The sequence below is a fragment of the Pithys albifrons genome, chromosome 7, assembly GCF_047495875.1.
Source record: "Pithys albifrons albifrons isolate INPA30051 chromosome 7, PitAlb_v1, whole genome shotgun sequence".
Lineage (NCBI taxonomy): Eukaryota > Metazoa > Chordata > Aves > Passeriformes > Thamnophilidae > Pithys > Pithys albifrons.
The window spans coordinates 26571225-26596019 of record NC_092464.1 but is presented as its reverse complement, the minus strand read 5'-3'; the positions used below and the strand labels follow the sequence as shown (position 1 = coordinate 26596019).

Here is a 24795-nt window from a genome sequence, read left to right as displayed (position 1 = left end):
TCTCCTTTTACTTCGTTTTCAAATGTCACTTGTGAACTTTTCCCTTATTTCAAGCTCTGAAATCAGCTTAAAAACCCACCTCCCGTACTCAAACAGCTCTCACAAGACCCCAGTGATCCATTTCTGATGCGAGTTCAAGCCCGACGCTCTCCCGACCCCTCTAACACTGCCACCTGCCCGCTACGTCAAAGGGCCTTTTCCTTCAAGTTTCCACTCCCTCGATGACAACTGTCTATTTATGCCAACCAACACGCTTTAATATTTCCTCGATGCTGCTCGCGGCACACCTGCGCTCTCCGGCTCAGGCGGTTACCGGAGCCCGAGAAGGGCCCCAGCCCGCCGCGATTTCCCCGGCGCCTCCTCCCGGCGCGGCCAGGGCAGGAGGAGGAAACGCGCACCGGCAGTGCCCGGCGAGGAAGCGGCCCCACTGGCCGCGCCCTCCCGCCTCGGGGTCCGTGCCGTGCCGTGCCGTGCCGGGCGGCGGCCCCGCCCCGCTGCGGGGGCCGGCACAGGCGGCCCCGCTCGCCGCGCTGACGCCAGCGGCGCTAAACACCTGGAGGGGCGGCGGCGCTTGCGGCTCGGCCCTTCCCTACCCTGCGCAAGGTGAGTGCGGGAAGCGGGGGGTGGGGGGGTCGCTGGGCTCCGCGCCGGAGCCGGGCAGGCAGTGCCGGTGCCGCGGGTGCCGGGCAACCCCGGGTGGGCGCCGCCGCCGCTCGGGGCGGGGGAGGCGGCGCGGCCGCCGGGCCTGCGGCGCTGGTGCCCGGCAGCCGTGTAGCCGCCGCCGGACCTGTCTAGGGAGAGATTTCCGAGGCGCAAGATGGCATCTGCCCCTCCTTTTGCCTTGTGTTCCCCCTCCCGCCGTGAGGTTGTCTGGCCATGACATTCATCCGTTCATGCCTCCCGTACATCCTCCCTGGCTCCCTGCCCGCTGGAAGCGCAGGGAAATGGCCGGTTCTGCTCGGCGGTTTCCGCTTGGCTGCCGGGCTGGGGCGCAGGTGCCCGGCCGCGGTCCCTGCGCCCGGGGGGGTGGCGGGGCATCCGCTGGGCAGGTCGGGTCAGACACCAGACCGGCACCGAGGCAGTAACAGCTGGTGGGATGGCGATTCGAGAAACACTAATTTCCGATTTAAAACCTATAATTTGTGAAAGGTTGATCTCAATAACCAGATTTGCTTTACGTCTATGCACCTGACCCATGAAAGCTGCTGTAGTCATTTAAAAGAAAAAGGAAAACATAAGGTCAGTTCTTAATAGGAGAAAAGGGTGAAGGGCACTGTGCTTTTTCGTTTGTCAGTATCATTATGTATATGTTCAGTGCCAAATGTAAAATAAGCCTTTTGTTCCACACTGTTTTGCTCAATACTGATAGCCTCAAGGATCTGCATGGCCCCTCTTAAAACAGTAATTCAGGTTTATCTTAGTTCATTCAGATGCATAGATGTAAAACTGGATCGGGTGATCTCAGGGGTATGTCCTTTAACCACTTACCCCCAAGTCACATTGTAGTATTTTGGAAGCTTGGTGTTGAAGTTGTTCTTCTGTTTGGTTATTTGTAATATTTTCCCACTGCCTTTAAAGCAAGCCTTGCTTTAAACCAAGGTGACCTTTTAGTTCCATGAAATACCTGTTTGTTGGTTTTGATGCCCTTCTCCCCCCATGTTTAATTGTGTTATCCTCTTTCTTTCAGTTTCTGGTTAGATTTTATTTAATTTGTGTCTCAGAAAGCAGCTGTGACTCTTGTTTCAGGGCAGACTTTATAAATAAACAGTCCTTGTGTTTTGCTCTAGCAAGACTGTTTAAGGACAAAACTGTTTGATCACATCTCCAAAGTGCTGGATAGAGAAAATGGTGGGCTGGATTTCGGAGTCTGCAGTACAGGCTGCATTTGGTTATGATATTTCCTCTCATTTTTGGTAGTCCACTATTTTTCTACTTTGTCCATTTAGAGTTTTTAAGAAGAGAGACAAAGAACTGCATGACAATTCTATGAGTCTGGCACAGATGTAGAAGTTGCAGTTCTAAGTGATACTTTGCATGAAGTCCAGCAACATCTCAGTTAAACAATTTTTTATACTGCTGTTTGAATAGAAGTAGCCTATTAAACCAATAGGCTGAGCAAGGTAATGGTTTAAGATTTATGTCAATACCATTGAAGGAGGAGTTCAGTGTAGAGCCACACAGATCTTTCGAGTTGTGAACTGCCGTAACTGGTATAACTAGTCATGTTTTTTCACATGACAAACTATTGGAAGATGATGTGGCAGTTAAATGCTGCCAAACCTTGGTCTAAATATGTTTCTAAAGTTTCTTTACTGTCAGAACTTCAAGTGTGAAACATTGTTATTTCTAGAAAGGTTCAAGAACTTTACTCAATAGAATTTAGATGCTGGTCATTGGAATTTGCTTCCTTCTTAGTTGAGAAAAAATTAAATGCTTTTTAGATAATGTTGATTTCTTCCCTTGTGCATGTTGGAGTAGAGATTCAAATACGAATCTTACTGAAGATCTGCAGGTTCAAGAAGACCAGTTATGTATGGAAAGGTTTCTTTAACATTATTCTTTCACAAGTTTATATTATTGGGGTGTGGAGGAAATCACATAGTACAAAGTAAAATTCATGTTGAACCGTACTGCAGGTTTAGGGATTTTTTTGCCCTTAGTAGAGTTTCGAGCCCACACATCTTTTCAATTCTTCTCTGTTATCCATACTCTTGTTTGGCTACTAAATTTTTCTGATGATTTTCCAACTAACCTTTTGTAGAAGAAATTAATAATAACAGCTTTTTTGAGTCTTCAGCTAGTGTTGAAAGCTGTTGGTACAAGTTGGCGGAAAAAAAATGTGCCAATATCTCTAGACTAGAAGACAAAAAATGTTCTCAAAGACTCTTTTTAATACTTTTTTTCAAAATCTCCTCCAAGAGTATTGCTCTGTAGTTGATTCTTCAAGATGTTTTGCCGATTGTCAACCATAAAATTCCTCCAAAGAAAAAATTATGCCATGTGATGCAGAAGCATTAAAGTTACAAAAGTCCAGAGGGTGAGGTTTGTTAAACAAAGAACCAAGCAGTCAAGAACAGTAAAAACAATTGACCATTTAGCTGTAGTGAGTAATAATAGTCTCATGGTAGTTTTTCCTATGGCTATTGTTAGCCATGGCAAGCCAAGGGCCTTTTTGACCACTTGTGCAATATCTTGGGTCATTCTTGGGAACTGTCTGTACTGAGTCACTGAAACAGTACTTGGGTCCGTCTTGCAAGTAGCTTCATAGGGATTATTGCTGTTCTAGGAATAGTTGGCTTGTGTGCCAGGATCTGAGAACAGTAATATAAAAGTTGAGTGACTGTGTTTCTATGGAGAATATACACACAGCCGGTACTGATGGTGTTTACTCAAAGGGTGGTGAAAGGAGATCACACTAAATTGTTGTTACTGTGCATGCTAAGGCTGTTTTGTTAATCAAATCTCTTATCCATAGATGTAAAATAATGTCCAAGGGAATCTGGAGAAAATTATTTTCTCATGTTCCCTCCTCCAGCATTTGTTTTCCCTTGGGTATAAATGGCATTGCTTTCTGTCTTCTGCATTGATGATGAGGCAGGAGGGAGGCAGAAACTTGAGAGGGTTGACTGTGCCAGCAAATAGGATATCTAAATAAGAGAACCATTAGTTTGAAGTTCTAAAACCATATATGTCTGTATATTTACTAACAAAAAGTTTCTCGATACTTTTTTTGGTTGTTTTTTTGGTCCACTGGTTTTCCCATGGGTCCTAAAAGGGAAAAGTTTCCTGATATTAAGGCTCTAGACTACAGGTGGAATGTGTCACAAAAACACTCTCGTCTCTTATAATCTCTGCACAATGCCATATGGTATTTCCTTTAATAGTATTTAGCTACTAAGTTTACAAATACTGGTTTCTAAACTAAGAGAACAAATGTGTATTACAAAACAATTTGATAATAATTCTTGAGTAATTAAGCACGTCTGCGTTTAGAATGGGATTGAATAGTGGATTGTATGTATTCCTGGTTTTGCTCATTAGCAGTGAGGTTAGACCTGCCACTCAATGACATATTCCAAAATTCTTCCATAAAATGCACATTGTACTTACCATGCTTGCCTGGTTCTTTCCTGAGGGCATTCGCTCATTGTTCTTCACAGATATAAGTGGAACACTTTAGTCAAGTAAAAGATGTTACATGAGGGCAAATTGATACTATGTGCTGTCTCTACACTATTTTGCAATAAGCAGATGAAAAATCAGTATAATCTGAAAAAGGAATTTAAAGGAATTTTTTGTGTGATTTAATATCTCTGGTTTAGTGCAAAAGCTTAAGTTCTGCATGCAAGTGAACTTATCTGTAAAGTGCTGTTGTTTGCTCGTCAGTCTTCCAACTGTGAGTCTACCAGCATTTATCTGAAATACTTTGTTCTGAGACTGCATGTACTGTGTCTTGACTGTGTGTGCCATTCTTATCAGTGCTTTTGAGGTAAACCACTGTTTTCAGGAGTTTATCGTTCAGTTGCTTAAACATCCACAACAAACAAAACCCAATCCACCTCCAAGTGTCATTTCAAACCTGTTACGCTCTAGAAAGGTCCCTTATGCTTTTAAGCTTGGTTGGTAGTTTTTGGAATATCAGGTATATAGTACCAAATAGGCATAAAATTATTTTTTAGAGAGAAATGCTAACAGTTGACTTGGTCCTTGCACTTCATGGGAGCAAAAAGATTTTAAAAGACACAGTGACATAGCCAAATCTCCACTTTTTCTTGTTGTCTAAAGCTTACCTCTCATCACTCAAGTACTGAAAACCAGTGCAGTTCAGATGCATTGACACTCTGAAAGTTTGTTGCTCACTTATTCATAGAATTTAAAAGTGTAAATTTGCTCTGTTTATATACAACTGTCTTCTGTTAAAGTGTATGGATCATTGAGATAGAAAAATAAAGACTAAAGCATAAGAAACAGGGCCTCAGATGTCATCCTTTGTTTAGACTACTTCAGGAAATTAAGTAGAATAATTTCCTGTGTTAATTGTATAATCTGCAACATTAGAAGCATGACACTTGTTTTTTGGGAAAAATTATTCTTGACAGTACTCTCTGTAATAGCTATGGTTCATTTGTCCTGCACAGAGAGTATTAAAAGTCAGTGTAAAACTCCGTGAAAGACAGGTCACTATATATTTAGTGCCAATAGTGGTTGTTTCGATGTACTATTTGTAGAATGGTGCCTACGTAGTGCTACAAAATGATAGAAAGCATGCACCAAACATTCAGATTTCTTACTAGTTTGTACATGGTTTCTAACAGTGCAAGTCTTTAATCACACGAGTTACATCATTTAAGATACCTGCTGGGATTCCTGTGATTTGCTCTCCACTCAGTTTACTGGGTTGAGAAAGAAGGGGGTGCTATATTAGCTCAAACTGCTTCCTTGGAGAACAGACTCCAGTTTCTCCAATGCTTCTGTTGTTTTGAGTACATGGTTGGGATTTTTGTCTGTGTGAAATTTCAGGGGGCAGTGGGCAGGTCAGAGTTACTTGTGGTTTTTGTGTTGCTTTTTTAGTTTTGCTTTGGGTTTTTTTTGTTTAGTTTTTGTTGGTTTTGTTTGTCTATTCTGTCTTTGAAGGATCAAGACAAATTAATAAATGGAAAGAAATAAAGAACATTCTGCTGAAATGTGTCATAAGCCTCGATAGAGAGGATAAGGAAATGGCCAAAATTGTGTATAGACATGTTAGTTCCAGAAATGTTTGCAGTGAAACTAAAAATTAGTTACAAGGGGCTTATGGGGTATAGCTGAGTCCCTGTCACAGTGGTATTCAGTATGATCCTGGCACTTTTTTCCCCCCAGTAATTCAACAAACTACTAGAAAATCTTAGTTCTAAGAGAAGTGAAATAGAAAAACACTCACATAACATAATTTAGCTGTGTAGTTCAGGTGCTTCATGTGAAAAGCATCGTTTCTGTGTGCACAGAGTACAGTGGTGAACCTGTACTCTGGTTCACGTGCTCAGAGTTGCTCTTTGGAGGTTCTATTCACCGTCCGTACAGAGACTTAATATTGAGAGGCTTGTATGGTAATTCAGGCACTACAGTTCGGTAACTGGGGTCAAATGGCATGATTTTTTCCCTTTCAGCACCTCCCAGATGTATGAATATAGCAGGAGCTCTCTCTGTATAACAGTTGCCATTTCTCCTGTGCTTCTTTTAAGAATGTATGAAATTTCTGTCCAGATGTCAGCTCCTGAAATAGGTTGAAAGAGTAATTCTCTTGATACTGCAATCTTACATTTCTTCTCCTGAGAAGTTGTGGGTAATCTCTAAGATAGACACTTCCCAGGATAAGTAGCAAAGCTGTGGATCAGTTTGAGACAAAGGAATAGACAGAAGGTTGTAGTGGATGGAAGGAACTGCTAATGCAGCACTCACAGACCAATTTGCAATATTTTTAAATTAATAAACAAGTGCATCAGTGAGTGGTCTAACAGAATGAAAAGACTCCTGGATTTGAAGCTAAGCATGGATGATTCTGCAGGATTAGAACATCAATGTTTACAGTTAAGAGCTTTAGAGGAAAAAATAGATCTTGTAATTTGTCATAGATATAGCTTGAAGTCTAGATTAATTTTAGCTGAATTACAGTGATGTAGTTAAGAATAGGAATACTTCTAAGTCTGTGCATAATCTGCATGTTGAATACCCATATAGACCCAGACTTCAGTTTCACTCTCTTCCTGCACTGACAATATGGATAATAAAGTTGTACAGGCTGTTAATACTGTCTTTTGTTTGGGAAAAGCAAAATGAAAATTGACTTGAAGCTCCTCATCTGCATGTTTGTAGACAGACCAGCAAAGATAAAACTGTGCCCTGTGTAGTCTTCATCTTGCAGTGAGACTGCTTCTTGCTTTGCAGGCCCATTTGCCTGATTCAGTTTGATCACAGCTTCCAGGGAGCAGAGTGGGGGAGATGTGCTCTCAGCCAGGAGCTGTTGGAGGCACAGATGGCATTGATTCCCCCACCTAAGCACATTTTCTTCCCTTAAGAGGATTTTACATAAATGAAACTATCAGTGAATTTTTACATATAGAACTTCTTAAAATTATTCTGTTTTTACTTAATACCACTCTACTATTAGTGTATGAAAAGTTTCTTGGAAGATTATTTATTTTAATAAAACTGTTTCATAAGTAAATCAACTGCAATGCATGATTCTGCTATATCTGAAGTTATAGGTTGCAAAGTTTTTAGGGTACAGAGAGTCTGTGGGCATTTGAAATGCCACAGAACGTATCAGCTGCTTTGAAAGAACAATGAACCGGGAGGACAGTGCCATCAGTGAAAGTGCAGATTCTTCAGTGTCTCTCTTGATGAACACATTGCTTGCACGTAAGGGGTTGCTGAATTCTTCTGTGCTGCTTGTTTAGTTCCCTTTTGATGTTTCTGGATTTGTCTCAAAAGAATGTGTTGTTCAATCTCCTGCCTTCCTACATAACTGTGCTAAGTCATCTTTCTGAGAAAGTAGCGGTGAAATCAAGTTTGTTTTATATACAGTATTCACAATTGAAAAGGTACCTATTTGTTGTCTGTGGATGTGTCCTCATTTTTCCTATGTGATCTGTTATCTGAGGTAAGAGCATAGAGCTATATAACAATGCTCAGAGAAGAAAAGGTACTTTTCTTTTATGGAAAAAGGTTTTGTTGGGTTGTTTTCTTTAAATTGATTCCGTCATTACCTAGGAGACCTTTAAGGTCTGAATTTCATCTTGCCACATAACACTTCTTATATTTACACTCACTGAAAAAGAAAAATAATCTGAGTGACAGTGATATACAGAATTGTTTGTTGTCAATGTAACTGTTGGAAAGAAGGCACTCATACCATTTTTTTGTTACACAAGGAGCATCTGAAAATTATTCATAAAGTTGTTCAGCTTTTGTGAAATGGGACAACTTATGCTGCAGGAAAGTATGATATAATAAAGCTAAAAAAATAGAAGCAATCATGTATACAAATGCTGTACAGGCATGAGCTCTTCAAGATAAGCCTAGGGTATACTGGAGTTTAAATCACTCAAAACACCATAAAACCATTTTTCTGTTTGCACAGAAATATGTACATGCTGTATGCAAGTGGTCTTGGAGAGTACAGAGAATCAAAGGATTTTCCATAGGAATAGAAGTGCCACTCGCTAATGTGTGTCCTCCATCAAGCTTCATTCTAGCATCATAGCTAATAAAATTTCTCAGTAGGAAGACGAATATGGCAGAAACACTGTAAAGTTGTGTGTGTATTCCAGCTGTTTTGGCTTCCTGTGGAAATAATTTGTGGGTAAATAGTCCCCCACCCAGAGAAACTGTTTGCAGGGACATTGGTTTCAGTGTCTTACTATCTGTGGCAGAGCACTGCCTGAATGCAGTCTAGAAGCTGAGTCTAGAAACAGTTTGGATGTATTTCACAGTGTCCAGACTGAGAGGCTGTGCCAGTCTTCTCTGGCATCAGTCTGCAAACCTGAAGATTTTGTAAATACAATGCTGAGGCTTCTTGGTGGCTCCTCAAAGAGCCTGTTAGGGATTTACAAGGTTTCAGCAGGGCTTATGAACCCAGCTGGATTTATATGGGAATGGATGTTTCAGTGCTGTGGTCCCTTGTTAGGAATAGGGCCAGCTCAGGTTTAATGCTGAAATTGAGTTAGCATTAGGGTCTCTCCAAATACTGGGGAAAACACTTGCAAAATTACTGGAGCCGTGTGTGGACTTCTTCAGGAAATGTAAGATCCAGCACTGTGCAGCATTAAATGTGGGTTTGTGTGCAGTCACCTGTATTGTGACACTGCTGTCCCTGGCATGATAAAAACCACCTGCATTTGCTTCCGACACCCACTCCCCCACCTAGAGTATCCCTACCTTTTGTTTGTTAAGACAAAGACTGTCGTGGAGATCACAAGTGTTGTGTAACTCTTTATTGTCACAGATAAGGGAAACTTTCCAATACAAATGTTCCTATAAGGTGGTGAATGTTTTTTGGGTTTTTTTTTTAGTCATTGTCAATATAATATTTTTTTGAAACATTTTTTAGTCTTAATGCACTGGGAAGAAAAAAAAGTCCCTTATGTCAACTCCTTGTGGCTAATTGAGCTTATTTTTGTATCTGAAACTGTATGATAACAGGTTAATTTTAAATTTGACTGCAATTTCTGGAGAAAGTATTGGTGAGGTCAAGTTAGTGTCATGTGCTTCTGCTGTAGTCAGCTTTGCCAAAGAGCAACTGCCTTTTTGCTTCTATTTAGGACATTTACGCTTTCGAAGAACAAGACGTAACAGAGTTCAAAGCCCAAAGCAGTCAGAGCTTATGTGCTCACTTCTTGGTCGGTCTCTGCAGCATCAGGGCCAGCATTTCATGACTGTAGGGATTCTTCATTATATGATTAGGAAATGTTCCTTTAAATTCTTGGATACTTCCCTGAGCTGTTTCCAGTCCTCTTTTATTAGTATGTCTCAGGTTTTTAGGCTAAACTTAGATCTTGGGATTTCTTTAAAAAAAAATCTTATTGCTTTCAGCTAACCTTGATGCTCTTAATAATGTCCTTTGTTGCAGCTGAACCAGTATCTTAACCCTCTTTGGTTTCTGGACTTGGAATAGACAATAACAGCACATGAAGTTAGATATTATAAAAATTAATAAATTATGGCCTGGTTAGATTACTGCAGAGACAATTTATATTACACATGTAGCAATAATGGAACAAGGAATGTTAAAAGTTTTGGCTATGAATGAAAATGTGTAACTAAAAAGTGAAAACAATGTAAGTAACTTTGAAGACATACTATACTTTTTTGTATGTATGTAGACACTGTTCATGGGGCAGTGTTATTCTACTGTCCATTTGCACTTCTAGAAAGTCTTCCATATTAAGCCAATGGTAGCAGCAAACTTGCTGCTCTCCCATCTAATCTTCTTTCACATTGTACAGATTTTTCACAGAATCCAGTAGGTTGGAACAGAGCAGTAGAAATTCCTTAGCTCAGTGTCCTGCTCAACTGAGCCCAGTTAGGGCAGGTTGCTCAGGGCCATGTGTAGCCCTTGCCTCAGTGGGCAGGTTGTTCCAGTGCTTGATCCACTGGATACAAACATGAGAATAGCTTCTCAACTACATCCAGCCCAATTAAATACTCTTGTATTATCTTCCTCTATCTTTGTTTCAGTTTTTCATACCTGTGTAATACAAACTGTTTCCATTTCAGTAGAGCTTAACTGTGATACTGAAACTTGAAATATGAATTAGTTTACACAAGTGTATCTAACTTGAAACAAGGTCTACGTGAATGGAAATTGTTTAGGCTACATTCAGGTTGGGGGAATCCAAAGCAAATGCACATTTGTAGTCTCAATTAACAGCTAAAAGAATAATGTAATAGTAGTGGCCATCCATGTCTTTCAGTGTTCTTGGTCACTGAGAAAGGTGAAACTCGGCTCTTCTGAGGCATAAGTGGTTTCTTTATGAAGATTTTTTGGACAGCATATGGAATGAATAGGATCCAGGAATATTCTTGATTGAAATTTTAAGTGAAAGAGTGCAAGCCTTATAAAAAGTAGTCTGATTATTTTTTAGCAACCCTAGTTCAGTTTTCTCCGTACTAGTGCTTACTAAGCTGTCTTTGCAAACTGAATTCTTATTTAGGACCAAAAGCTAACTCTGTACTGGAAATAGAATGGGCCCAGGAATTGAGCTTGGGCACTGAGCAGCTGTTTGTACCCAGTTTAATTACTGCAATCTCCTTGGCATGATTTTTATCTATACCACCTAGAAGTCTCTGGCACCTTTGTATATCCTGGCACATTTTTGGTGATACCACATTCCAAGAGCCATTTCCAGCAGGCAGTGTAGGTAAAGACTTCACTTCTGTTTCCTTCCACCCTAGTTGGCCATACAACATTATCCCAGCAGGCCTCATGGCCTTGAACACCTCAAATGCCATCATGTCACACAGCAAGACAGGGAGTACAGACCCTCATTTTTGTTCTGTGTAAATACTGTCCTAATAGCTGTGATATAATCCTCACTTTGAACTAAAAAATTCCCACAAATAGTATCTTAAGGGCATAGGGGTGCTATGTAGGACCTGGAGGAGTATAACTAAGATGATCTCAGGGTCAAAATCTAAGGTCAGATGTTTAGGAAGAAAGAGCGTGAGCTGTGCTTGCAAATGAGCACTGTTTTACCATGATCCTGATAGATGTATTTCTTTTTGTTTTAGGAACATTGATTTCCAGGAGAAGCAGGTGGACGTGTACAGTGAGTAAGGTCAGTGCCTTAGACCTTTTTCCTGTTGGTTGTTTTCATTTTGTTCTAAGTAATATACGTTACTCCATCTAGACAGGCTGTTCTTTCCTTCCTGTCAAACCAAGTGTGCTGCTGAATAACTGAGTCATGGATGTGTATACAAGCTAAATCCTATAGTCTTATCTCACTCACACACCCCTACAATTTACTTAAGGAGGATCAGTGTGAAAACAGGGGAGTTAAGCATAAACGTATTAGAAAACTGGAGTTAATGTTGCCTGTGGCTCTAGAAACTATAGCAAAGCCATGACCTATGCTGCCCATTCTGTACCTTTTCTGGCTCAGTGGTTCTGTAACACAAATGACAATCTGAAATTATTCTTTCTTCCTCTTTATTCAGCTGTTGGCCTTTTTATTTAAACTCTTCTCTGAAGATAAAGTTATGAATATTCTCATGGTCTCTCCTGCAGTGGTTAAGAGCAGTACACAGAAATTCCAGTTCAGGAAAATTTCCTGCTCTGATACAATCTTGTAGCATCTCATGGAACTTTGCCATGAAGTTTCACAGGTACTGATAGGAGAGAGGTTAGACTTAGAAATCTGGGATTTGGCTCCATTCAGCTCCAAATGGAAGTACATGTGCTTCACGCTTACAGGGAGCACTCAGGTCATTTGCCTTCCTGTGTTTGAGTTCCTGCAATCTGTTCCAGTCTCTTTGCCACTCCAGTGCTAACCACACTGTCTGTAAGCAGCACTGTGCTAGATGTGTTTCCAGCATCACATATCCCTTTGTAGCCCCTTTTCTTTCTCACTTGGAATAGCACCAAAGTTCAGTTTCAGCACCATTACCTTCCTAGCTGCTTTTCCCATTACTGTTTTCTTAGTCAATCAGCTTTATATCCTTCATATCTCAGTGCAGCCTGTTGGTTTGTTCTTTCTGTGCCTATTAAGACCATTCTCCAGCAGCACCATCTTAGCAGCTTCATTTTGGTCTCATCCATGATCATGCTGCAGTGACTCTCTCTGCATGTTAACTGTGTGCTGAGGAACAACTCCCTCTAAAAGCAGCAGAAGAGAAGTCAAGTGCTTGTTGTTTATAGGGATTATCTGGCTTGGTTAGTAAATTTGGCCTGGAAGGAATGTGCTCAGGTACCAGTGGGAAGTGATGTGCATGCCATCTGGTCAGCTCGGTGTATGGTGGGAGACTTGAATATTCAAGCTGGAGATAAGAAACCTACAGCCCTAATGCACACAGATCATATTCTGTCCTCAGGAACTGTGGTGTCCCTCATAGAAAAACCACCTGGTCATTAAATGTCACATCTGCAATTCAAGACATGATGTAACTAGTGTTCTAAAAAGATAGATCAGGGCAATATAGGCAAAAGAGAGAAAAAGGTAAAAAGTAATTGAATTTTGTTATGGCTAAAACTTGGAGGAAAAGCTTGACTGAGGATGATGCCTAGCGTGGACAATTTTGGCATGCCTAGTCAAAAGTCACTGAATTTGCCAATTGCATTTGCTTTTCCCTGGAAAACTTGCAAACAAATAAGGATTGGCTTCATTGATGGCACCACTTAAATCCATTTGCCATGGATTTATGTGAGAATTTTGTGTTACCTGAGGAAGGTCCACAGTTTGAAAAGTTTTCTTTTGTAACATGGTAAAGAACATGCTGCAATGTAATAGTTTTCTGTGTGAAAGGTGGGAGATTTCTAGTGTTTAACTTCAAAATTCTATTTTTAAGATATTTGTATTAACTGAAAATTTCTTATTTAAGTGTCTGAAGAAAACAGGAATTATGGAAGGTCATAAGTAGTAAGTACCTTGATCATTTTTTCTTATTCTAAAGAGCTAATAGCATTTGGTGTGTTCATTTGTCACAGTCTATCACACATTATGTTCTGGTCCCTTGTGTTGATGTGAAGTCACTAATGGCAGTAGGCATGCTGTTTAAAAAGAATAAAAATAAAAACTGAGAAACTTCCAAATACTAGAAAAACAAGGTAATTGACTGGATAGAAAAATAGGATGTCGGTTTCCTGTGTAATGGAAATAAATATGAACTGTCATATTTCAAGAGGTTTTCTGTGATCAACTTCAGAATAAAGTACATCCTTCTTTCAGTTATATTTGCTGATGGTTTAACAATACCTAAGTATGTCCATGGTTGCTTAACACCAAATCCATCTCAAAAGGTACTGACAGGTTTCTACCAATTGTCCACCAAATATTTCCATAATATGATTATGAATCTTTCATTAACTTAACCTTAAACAGGAGTCAGTAAGTGAAATTAGAACCTGAATTTGTATGTAGTAGTAAAAAATTACATTTCTTCAATTGCTTTATCAATGTTGTAATTCAAGAATCCGTACCCCCCAGCATTTTTAATTTATCTTTTTGTGGCCTGATATTAGTAACTCATTTTTATTCCTTGCACCATGCCCCCAGAATTTCTGGTGACCTCAGCTGAGGTAGCTATCAAGGCTGGTTAAGGTCACATGAATTATGGTGTTTATTTCACTTGGCCACTGAAGTGAGATACCAGTTATTTGCACAGCTGTAGCAAAAGTTAAAGCACACAACTAGCAGACAGCTGGAGTCTTTATAATCCCCTGTGAACAGTCTGGTGGTGTTTTTTAATTATTATTTTTAAAGTAATGCTATTTTCATTAAACTCTCTTATTCTGTTTTCTCATAATGCAGGGATATTTTTCTATTTATTAGCGGTCATAGATTTTGTATGCTAAAGGTGTAGCATGTATCAAGTCAATATTGTCCTCACAGAAATTAGTAGGCTGTCTGTTGTCAGTATGTAATGGTTTGTACAGAATTCCAAACGTAATGTGTTATGTTTTCTATGTGTTGTTTATTTTCTGCTGTATCATCAAAAGACCTTTATTTTAATTTTAATCAAATTCATAAATTAAACTCCTGGAACTAATATTTGTGTAGAATTAATTGGGTAAATATCTTCACTTTTCAAGTTTGGGGAAGAAGCCAAGAAGTGGTGTGTACAAGTGCTTTTTAAAATTTTGTCCCTGCCCACTTCCAGTTTAATTTCTTACTATCTCTTTGCTGATTAAGGGACTGTTGCCTAACTCACTGATACAAAGTAACTAAAACAAGTAACATACACCTGTGAAAAAAATGCCCTTTTCAGGTTAAATTCTGTCACCACTAACTCTGTAGAGTAGATGTGCCACCCTTTGGAAAAGACATGTACCAATGGCGTACTTTTTCAGAGTGACAGCATTATTTTACAGCATATACATATATATGTGTGTGTGTGTGTGTATATACGTATATATATGTATAATCAGAGGATCATAGAATCATAGAATGGTTTGGGTTAGAAGAGACCTTAAAGATCATCTAGTTCTAACACCCCTGTCATGGGCAGGGAGACTTATCATAGAATCATAGAATTGATTGGGTTGGAAAAGACCTCCGAGATCATAGAGTCCAACCCTTGGTCCAACTCTAGTCCATTTCCTATATCATGGCACTCAGTGCCACGTCCAATCTGCGTTTAAAAATCTCCAGGGATGGTGAATCTAGTCTCAGTATAGAACTTGATTCATGTTTTGGGTCTGAAGAGCTCTTGGGGTGGCATCTGAGCTGTCTGTGTGTTGTGAACAGAGCCAGTGGTCAGTCTCTCACTACTGAACCACAGTTTGTTGCTCCACCAATAGAAGGTATCTTTTCTCAAGATAAACTCAACCTCCTTAAGTTTCCTGGAATATTTGATACAGCATTTTTTAGCTACCATTTATTGCTAAAAAGCTGCAAAATTACTGCAGCTTTTTGTATACACATATAAGGGAAAATGCATGTACTTTTGCAGAAATTAATAATGGAACAACACTTCTGAAAGAGGTAAGACTTCATTGTAAGGCTGTATTTCCTATTAAACCATCTTGATATGGTTTGACTATTGTGAAATATGGAGTTTGTCTGTAGATTGCACTTTTTATTAGGTGTGCTGCAGGAATGCAGAATCATCTGTCAACAGAAAATAATCTTTTAAAAAAGGTTACCTGTTACACACCCACTGTTATCATGTAGTCTTTGTATAAAGAAAGATGTGAAATACCAGTCTTTCATACAGCATGCTCAAAAGAGATGAGTGTTCTTCTCATTCTCTTTTATTCAGTTGCTAAAAAGGAGGACAAGAACTAGTCTAATCCCATTCATAAAAAGAATTTTTTGAAATCCTGACAGTGCTGAAATGGCATGAAAATTGCTACCTGCTTAAGCAATCCTCCTAGTCCTCTTGAAACTTTCCTATTAATTATATAAAATAAAAAGCTAATCCATGGGCTGTAAATCATTCCACAATGCATTGGGAAGAATTCTTTGCAACTGATTATTTGGCAGTACTACATGTATTATTTTCCAAAATAGGATTGGAAATATAGTACTAATTTATTTGCTTTCTTATTAATACATAATGAGGAAACACGTTAGATTATATGTCTGCATGCAAGTGCAATGTTCTTAATAGAAGTGGATTAAGCATGTTAGACTGAATTTTAAAGCATCCAATTGATTTTGTTAACTTTGTTTCTTAATATTCTAGTAATTATCCAAGAGAATTTTATGATCAATATGCGCAAAGCCAAGAAAAATCTGTGGTCAATAAAATGCAGCAGAAATACTGGAAAACGAAACAAACCCTTATTAAGGTTACAGGAAAAAAGGAAGATGAACATGTTGTGGCTTCAGATGCAGATCTGGATGCAAAACTAGAGGTTTGTAATGTTTACGCAATGTCTATTCTCTGTTTGTTAATTTTAAAGTGTTTTCATTTCCACCAAGCCCCTAGTACATGTACACATAGTATATAATAATGTATATATAAATTTTTATCGTCATGTTCATGTTATATCTTCCCCAAATTCAGGGAATATAGTGGCATTTTGTAACACAAAACCACATAACCCTCAAACTTTATTTGGAACCTAACATCTTCTGAATTTATTTTCTTGTTTTGAGGACAGATTTTTCTTTTTCTTAGCAGAGGGGACCAGGAGATCATCCTTATCCTTTGCCTATGTCAGATTAAGATGGTTTATGTTTTTTGAATACTATTCTGTAGTGTATACATATTATCTTCTTTATACAGTCATAAAACACTGCATATACCAGAAAAACATGCAATATACCAAGAAGGAGCAAGGTGCATAGTGTGCTCTGCCTTCTTCCGAGCAGATTAGTGGTTTCTGACATGACCAAAGAACCTTCTGAAAGTCTTCAAGATATAAACAAGAGAAAGTCTTCTACGGTGTGACAAATACAGTCCTGCTGTCGGTATCCTCAACCCCACTGAGAAAAAAATAGATTAAGGCTCTACGAGTCAAAGAGCTCAAATGAATTCAAGACAAAGCAAAAAATCGAGGATGGACTACAGAAGTGTAATAATCCAGTTAGTGCCTATCTAAGTTTTGTTGGTACTGTTCTGTTATGGAAGGGTAAATATTTTGCCTTGCTGGTTTTCATGCAGTTTCTTAAAAACAAATTGACTTAGGATTCTCAGTTTGTTCAATACAAGAGGATGAAATACAAGAGGCTGTTTTACAACAAACACATCTTTGTGGTTCTAGCTGGAATAGTGATAACTCACAACATGGTAGTTCTAGCTATGGGGTCTTCACTGTGTGTTGTAAATGACTAGTATTGATGTAAAACAAGCTGGAAGGATGGAGCAATATTTTATAAATATGTACCTGAGTTTCTGTCATGTCTACTGTATTGCAGATTCATCAAGAAGGGTGCTTTGTTAGCTCAGGTGGGATTGGAAATATGGAAACTTGTGTTTACTAGCATGTTTTCACTTAGACAATCTCTCACCTGCAAGTCTCACTCTCAGTTTAAAAGACAAGAACTGTGTAAATGTGTAGGAAGTCAATCAGCTGTGAAGGAAGGCAGCTACTATGCTAGTAGTCATTTTTACTTCTAGTTGTGTAATGATTGATACAGTGAAGTTTAGGTGTAAGTTGCAGACTGGAGGTTTTACATGGACAGATAGAAAGAGTAGTAATTCTTTTATTTCCTGAAAACTATCTCCAAATTTAGTCAAGACTGTTCTTTTTCACCTCACTTCCTTCGGAAACTGTTGCTTTGTAAATTTGGTTATGCCAATGAAACATTCAGTTTAAATCAGCAACTTTCTATATTGATGTACCTATGTAAGTTGGTTCCACTAGACTTCACAGTATGAAAAATTCAGTGTGCATATTACCACACATGATAAACATGATAGACATTTTGATAACTCTTTTGCTCTGCTGTGAGTTTTTTAGAAACAGACTTTTATACCTAAGTATATATTCCAAAATATCACCTACAAGAAACCCAAAAACCAAACCAATGCAAGTAGTTTGGTTAACTATCAGCTGTCCTTTGTAATTGCATTGGTCTGTAGTTTCAACAAATAACTTAATTGAAAGAAAATCACAACTGATAAGGAAAATACTTTCAAGCTGGAAAGATTTCTTTGTTCAAGAAGAAAATTATGTTCCCTGATAATTTCTACAGGAAATTAAGTTCTTCCATGTATTTTATTCATCAGTGTTTCTTGCATACACTTAATAATTTTTTGTGTATTTTGTTTCAATATCAGCTGTTCCATTCTATTCAGAGAACATGTATGGAGTTGCTGAAAGCAATTGAACTGTATCAAAAAAGGATTTGTTGTAAGTATGATCAAATACAGAAATTAACATGGGTAGAAGGTTTGCATTGTGGAAGCAAGTGAAAAAGTGAAAATTAAAATAGGGAACTATCAGTTTCATCCTATTTACAAATAAAGATAATGTTCCTTGCAGACAGCTAAAAGCAGATTTGCTTATTTCCTCAGAGATTTCCTAGTTTCTAAGTTTTATATATTGATACCATGCAGTGATAGATGGCAATACTAGAGAAATCTTGCTTGAAGTTCTTTTTTCCATTACTTGCTTGACTTGTTTAAATTCAGAAGTCTCTTGTCTAGAAATCCTAACTCCTTTTTAAACTGTTGTAGCTTTTCTTTTCATCAGAATAGATGGCTTATTGCTAGTTTTATAATTAAGTAATACGTACTATTGCAGAAATTTGATAATGCTGACTTGACTGTAACAAGACTAGAGTAATCGGTGAGAGTCATTAGTGAGAGACAAGGACTTAATTTGGGAAGTTTCAAACAGCAAGTTGTACTAAATGTTCACTAAAGGTTCTCTGCAATTAATATTGTTTGATTCTCTACAGCTGTGATCTCTGGCCTGGAGAAGAGAATCCAGCTTTCAGTTTGCTTTCTTTTATTGAGTGTTATCCATATTTTCTTGAGCCTTTCAGTTTTCTTTTCTGTATCCAAAAAGAGTCAGAGATAAAGTTTTAGAATGGGGAGGTAAAATTGAAGTAGAGAATAGCAGGATATTGAGTTCAAGAAGTGTTCCATAGTAGCAGGTGAAATCTCTGTTGCAAAGATGTGCATGCAGCATGTTCTACCAGAGTATGCTGTGAGTTTGCATTGGAGTTGACTGTCACTTTGCAAAAATGACAAGGGGACTTTTAAGAGATCTTCTTGTATTAGGCCATTCTCCATCTTGATAGTGGGAAGAAATTGGTACTTTAGGACAGCCACTTTAGAAGGCAGAGACAAGGGCATCATGAAATATTTTCGTAAGGATCATGAAGATCCATGGTCCCAGTCTGGAAGTAGTGAACAACTCGGTGTAAAAACACTTTTACTTTTCTTCATCTTCCTGTTTAAAAAACAATCAGTTACTTTGGGGTAGACATATTTCAGATAGTTGAAATACAGTGTTTGAATTATGTAGAATGTTAAAGTTGTCAAGTAATCTTGTGAAGTAGTTTGAAAATAAATGTTCCTTTAAGTGAAGTATTAGATTTTTAATATGAAGTTTTTTTATGTAATCAGATATGAAAACTGGTGAGCAAGAGAAAAGCAGGCAAATTAGCTTCAGTGAAAGTATGCTACTAAAGATCAGCTGAGGCAGTCCAAGTGGTAAAAATGAAGTAAAAACCAACACACCAAACCAGATAGAACCCAAAAAACTCAGCAGTAAAAGATACTACAGTCACAACTGGGCCCTTTTTGTAATCTAACCAGCCCATTTTTTCCCCCTAGAAAGAAAGAACATGTTTCTCCTTTGTCTTTTGGCATTGATGGAATTTTGTGATTCTTGTTAAGTATATCAGCAAATGTTCCAAATGAATCAAATCTTCTGTTTATGAAATGCAGGAATTCTGTGAAATTATTTACTCTTGCTTTGCTGCTTGGATTTGGAGTGACCTAAAGTATTTGATGTTAAGCCAGTTTAAAGCTGTTAGGAACTAATAAAATAACATATTTGACAGCTCATTTATTTTTTGTTAGTTCTGTCTCAGGAAGAAAATGAACTGGGGAAATTTCTTCGATCACAGGGTTCTCAGGATAAAACGAGAGCAGGAAAAATGATGCAAGCTACAGGAAAGGCCCTCTGCTTTTCTTCTCAGCAAAGGTATATGGGTTGACGTTATTGTCTGATTTACAAAGTATATGTGATAATGGTAGTTGAAGCATTGTTGGTATAATTCATTTAGCAATTGGAAATGTGTGAGGAATTAATTGAACGGAAAGTTATTACAGACCAAACCTGCTGTACTATTTACATTGTTACTGCTTTACCTTTTGAATTTTACCTGATCTGCTTTTTGCCTTATGGACCTGCTATATTTATATATCAAGATCCCCCATCTGTTCCTGTTGAGCTCAGCAGTTCTAAAGCTGTACTGGTGCATCTCTGTGGCCTCTCTAGCAGCGAGGTTGTAAGGGAGCTGATGTCAGGTCCCCCTTCTGCTTGGTGGCACTTCTCACTCTGCAGAGAAATGCTGCACCAGACTCACTGTGGAGATGTCGTGGGAGGGAGGGAGACGAGTAAGGAAATACTTCATTTCTGGACCATGGAGTCTCATATCTCAAGTAGACAGAGGACAGAGAAGGAGTTTGAATGTCGTTTCCTGCTCGAACCTTATACTATGAAGCCCACACCCCGGGGATAAGATCCTAGAAGATCCTACTGAGCTCCTGTAGATTAAGTAGAAGCAAATAAGTAAGTATAAGGTAAGGAATCCAGAGGAATAAGCATGCACACAAACACATGCTGTTACCCAGAGCCCTTGATGTCTCACTGACACAGTGTTTGCTGGAGGACTTTAAAAGTAATGGTACCTGATGGCATTAAGAGTATTATGGTGCTTTTTTTAACAGCATTGGGACTATGGAAGTTTGAAATTCACCATCACTTGCAGGGGAGAATTCTATTCCATTATGTTTTACAGGATTTGGGGAGGCTCTTAACTACTGTGATACTTTTCATCTTTAGCTTAACAGTGCAGCTGTTTGGCTCAAAATAAAACTTTACATACAGACCACTGAGAATTCAATATGTTTACCTTGGGCTAGAGTTTGGTGATTAACACCTCCAGTAACAGCCATGAGTGAGATCTTTAAAGCACTTGTAAGGCACCCTTGAGGAAAAGCGCTCATGATTTGCTTCTTTATAAAAGCTTCACTGTTCATAGAAATCTCAGTGTACGACATATCTACATGAATTTTCCTGTGGATGTCTGGGCAAGTATTTGTAGAATGAGAAGAAATATGGGGAATAGAAAAAAAGCCACAACAAGATGTTCAGGTTTTATTACCTCTCTCGCTCCATGCATGTATCTTTTAAAATAAATTTGTATAAAAATAAAAGCAACTGTTTGTCTCTCTTCTCTTCAGCTATCCTCAGACTCATTTTGAAGTTGGAACTACTTTTATTTATGTTGCATGTCAATAGGTAGGTCAGTAGATGGAGATCAAGGAGACATAATTTCTTGGTTACTGGAGATTAAATTAGAAATTCTCTTAAGCCAGGGGTCTTCCTAGAACATTGAACTAAGTCTGTGCTGGTGAGGAACTGATTGAACCCATTCCAGTGAGATGGCTGCTTGCAACGAAGGGGAAAGCAGAAACAGCAGAAGGAAGCAAAGAAAAAGTTGGAACAATCTTGCCTAGCTCTGATATACCATTGGGGCTGAAGTGATGGCATAGGGAAGACAACAGTGTCCCCTACTGCCTTTCCAAAGTGTGTTTGCCAGCAGAAACATCTGGGTAAATGTCCAAATCCTTCCAGAAGATCAATATCCTTCAAGTGAATTGATCAAATTCCTAAAAATTAATAAAATTATGTACTTGACAGTTTATTTTTATTTATATTTATCTTTGAAGATTAAGAGGCTAATGGAAGTGCTTTTTGTAGGGTTTAACATGTCAGTCCTGATTCACTTGTGGTATTTATCCAGTAATAAATTACTTCAGGTACATTTTTTGAGTTGTTAAATGAAACTTACGAAAAGGAATGTTAATGGCATACATACAAGTGACTTGGCAAACTAAAATACATAGATGCATTAGAAGAAGGTCCCTTTTCACTCACACATATAAATAAAACTTCACTTCTTGAACAGGAAGGTTGCAAGTGCAATATTCATGCAAAATTACCCCATTCATGTGTACCCCCAGCCAAGTTACAGAACCATCTGAACATACACTAGCACTTAAAAATTTTGGCTGTGTATGTTCTTTTGAATGCTAGTAAACTGTCAGTAGTAGTATTACTCCTTTGTTTAACACCCTCTCTAACATGTTTGCCTCCTTCCTTTCTTACCTTTATGCCATCCCCCAGGTTAGCACTCCGTACTCCTTTGAGTAGATTGTATCAAGAAGTGGAGACTTTCAGATACAGGGCCATCTCGGACACATGGCTGACAGTGAACCGAATGGAACAGTACCGGACAGAATACAGAGGAGCTCTACTCTGGATGAAAGATGTGTCTCAGGAGTTGGATCCAGATCTTTATAAGCAGATGGAAAAGTTCAGGAAGGTATGAAGTTTCCTGTAGCTTCCTGGCAGGGGATGCCTGATAAATGACAAAGAAGCATGATTTTGATTCTTCCAAGGAGAACATAATTCAGAAGCATTAAGGATGCTATTTTTCCTAACTAATCATTTCTCTATGGACTGTAAGGAAAGGTATTTTTCAGTAGTGTGTTCAACTTCAACATATATTTTTTAACTTAACCTTCTTCACCAAATATATATTATTTATGTAATGTTAAATACTTAGCTGTGATGCCTGCACGACTGGTAGAATAAGATCATGTTTGCAGTCAGAGTGGAGAGGGAAATTTGATTTTTGCAACTGAGAAGTACAGAGTAACGGAAATTCTATACCATCTCCCCCTAAATTTTGGGCTGCAGTTACAAGACCAAAATTTTCCAAATTGGCTGGTTTTGGATTTTAAGGAGGAGTTGCAGATCTGGAACTTACTTTTAAAAGTTTCTTATACAGTTCAGTGTCACTCTTCAGTAACTGCTGAACACTAAAACTGTTAAGAATGCACCCTCCATAAATCATCTTTGTTCAGTGTCACTCAAATTTGTGAAACTCCTCCCCTCCCAGAAGACTTCATAAATCCCTAGTCCTAAGTGATTGTGTGCAGTTTTGCTATCAGGTGTGAGTATAGAATTGATTTGGGCTGATCCCGTTTGTTCAGGAATGTTCATGAGAACCTCACATTTGCTGGTGAGGCTCTAGAGCTGAGTTTGTTACAAGTCTATAATGTTCACAGTTTGGTGTCTATATATGCTGGCTGTCAGGAGGAGTTGGGATCTCAGGTATAACTTAGTGGCTTGTGTTCTGAGCAAAGGCGGTAAAAAAATGTACGGAAATTGCTGATAATTGAAGGTAAAGGTCTAATAACAGAAATTGTATTGTGCATGTGCATATGGCTTAGAGACAAGTAATGTTTAGAAGAGAAAATCTTCTTCACCAATAGCATAAGAAGTCTGAAAGTGTTTGGAATGAAAGGTACTTAGTTTGGAAGTTTAAAAGCTTGAATAAACCATCCTAACTGGAAAGGATTCCCATGCATCTAGGCTGTGCCAATTTTTGTAAACTGAATTGGTAACAGTAGCAATGAAAGAAGGGATGGAACAAATGATACCCCAGTTAGTCATCTAATCTTTTTTTAATGCTCCAGTACAAGGTATTTCTGTAAGTCTTGTGGTACCAGACATGTATTTTATTATGCCTTCTGGGAAATCTTTGTAATGGCAAGTTCTTGCAGGTAAAATAATTGGTATGGTCTTGGCCTCAGCTAATTGCTTATGTATAATGTTTGATTTATTAGGAAAACACTTAAAAATGGAATGTTATAATGAATAAAGCAGTACTAGTAATGCTTATAGAAAACTGATTTGTAGCTTTCTTGCAAAACTATTGCTATTGAGGGCATAAATTATATAAATGGCAAAGTAATTCAAATAATGTATGTTTTGTGCAGTAAGCTGCTGTAGTTAAAAACTTAGATGTGAAATTTCAGGTGTCTTAGGTTGCTGTGCTTCAAGGTCAGCAAAAAAAGGAATTTTTTTTTTCTAAAGTTTTCACAGAACTTAGTAAAAATGCGGAAATACTAAGTGTTTTGAAATATTTCGAGGTCTGAAATGAGTTGCTTTCTGACATGAAGTGAATGTGGATTCTAAAATTCTGTGATGTTGCCTCAAACAGTTAGAAAACCCCAAACTTCAAAGTTCTTGAGCATTTCTTCTCTCCAACTGGCTGCCAACTGAATACCTTTCAGTTCACGTTGTAATGCAGAGAACAAAAAGCTCTACATTTTGTAGCCAACAAAGTAAAGAAATGTCCCGGTATCTGCTTCTCTGCATATCCCATCTGTGCAACAGGCATATCAAACTAGTCTTTGAAGATTTTAATACTTGCAGAAAGTAAACTATTTCTTTTTTAATTTGAGGAAAAAAAGTTACTGAAATAAAATTGTCAAGCGTGATGTTTCTAGGTAGCTGCTGCTGAGCAAGGTGCAAGTTTGGCTTTCAGTGCTTTACAAAAACTAATGGTGGATGAGGTAGTCCTAAGTAATTAAATTAGAGAAGTTTTTATTGTTTTGGGGGTTTTTTTTCTATTTTTGCTTGCAGATCTTAATTGTGCCATAGTGTGGCAGTGTAATGCTGAGGTTTTAGGGCTTATTTTGAATCTGTAGCAACAGTTTAAAGTCCTACTAGTTTTGTGTTGAGAAAGATGTTAAAATTACTGACATAACTTTTTTGGTTCTAAAATACACCATTACCGCAGAGAAGTGTTTTGATTTGGAGCTGCATATCAAGTGATACTTCACCAAGTAGTTATTGAAGCTGATCCTGTCAGAGCACTTAAAAGAAAGTTTTCTTCAGACTTCTAATTGAACAAATCCTAAGTATTACTTTAGTAAACATTTTTTTTTATTTCAAGTAAACAGTGCTGGTTTAGTGATCTTTAATGCACCTAGTGCATCAACAGTATTTATATCACTTGGCTAAAGGATTGTTTTTCAAGTATGAAGCCTTTTATAATGTATTCCTAAATGTATCTTTATATATACAGATACAGTACTTGTTTTTGGAGACCAAAG

General features: G+C 38.3%; 1 protein-coding gene across 2 annotated transcripts in view; it reads left to right on the top strand.

Moving 5' to 3' along the window:
• The first annotated feature begins 399 nt into the window (after positions 1–399).
• Positions 400–24795, top strand: part of ICA1 (islet cell autoantigen 1) — a 62836-nt gene continuing 38440 nt past the window's right edge. Inside the window, exons 1-7 of one of the 2 annotated variants that reach the window (XM_071560779.1) lie at positions 400–603; positions 11269–11315; positions 13075–13112; positions 15880–16051; positions 17923–17995; positions 19678–19801; positions 22013–22211. In XM_071560779.1, coding sequence (XP_071416880.1) covers positions 13096–13112; positions 15880–16051; positions 17923–17995; positions 19678–19801; positions 22013–22211 — 585 coding nt within the window. In that variant the 5' untranslated portion in view covers positions 400–603; positions 11269–11315; positions 13075–13095. The remainder of the gene's footprint in view (positions 604–11268; positions 11316–13074; positions 13113–15879; positions 16052–17922; positions 17996–19677; positions 19802–22012; positions 22212–24795) is intronic. The other variant, XM_071560778.1, reaches the window with a different exon arrangement.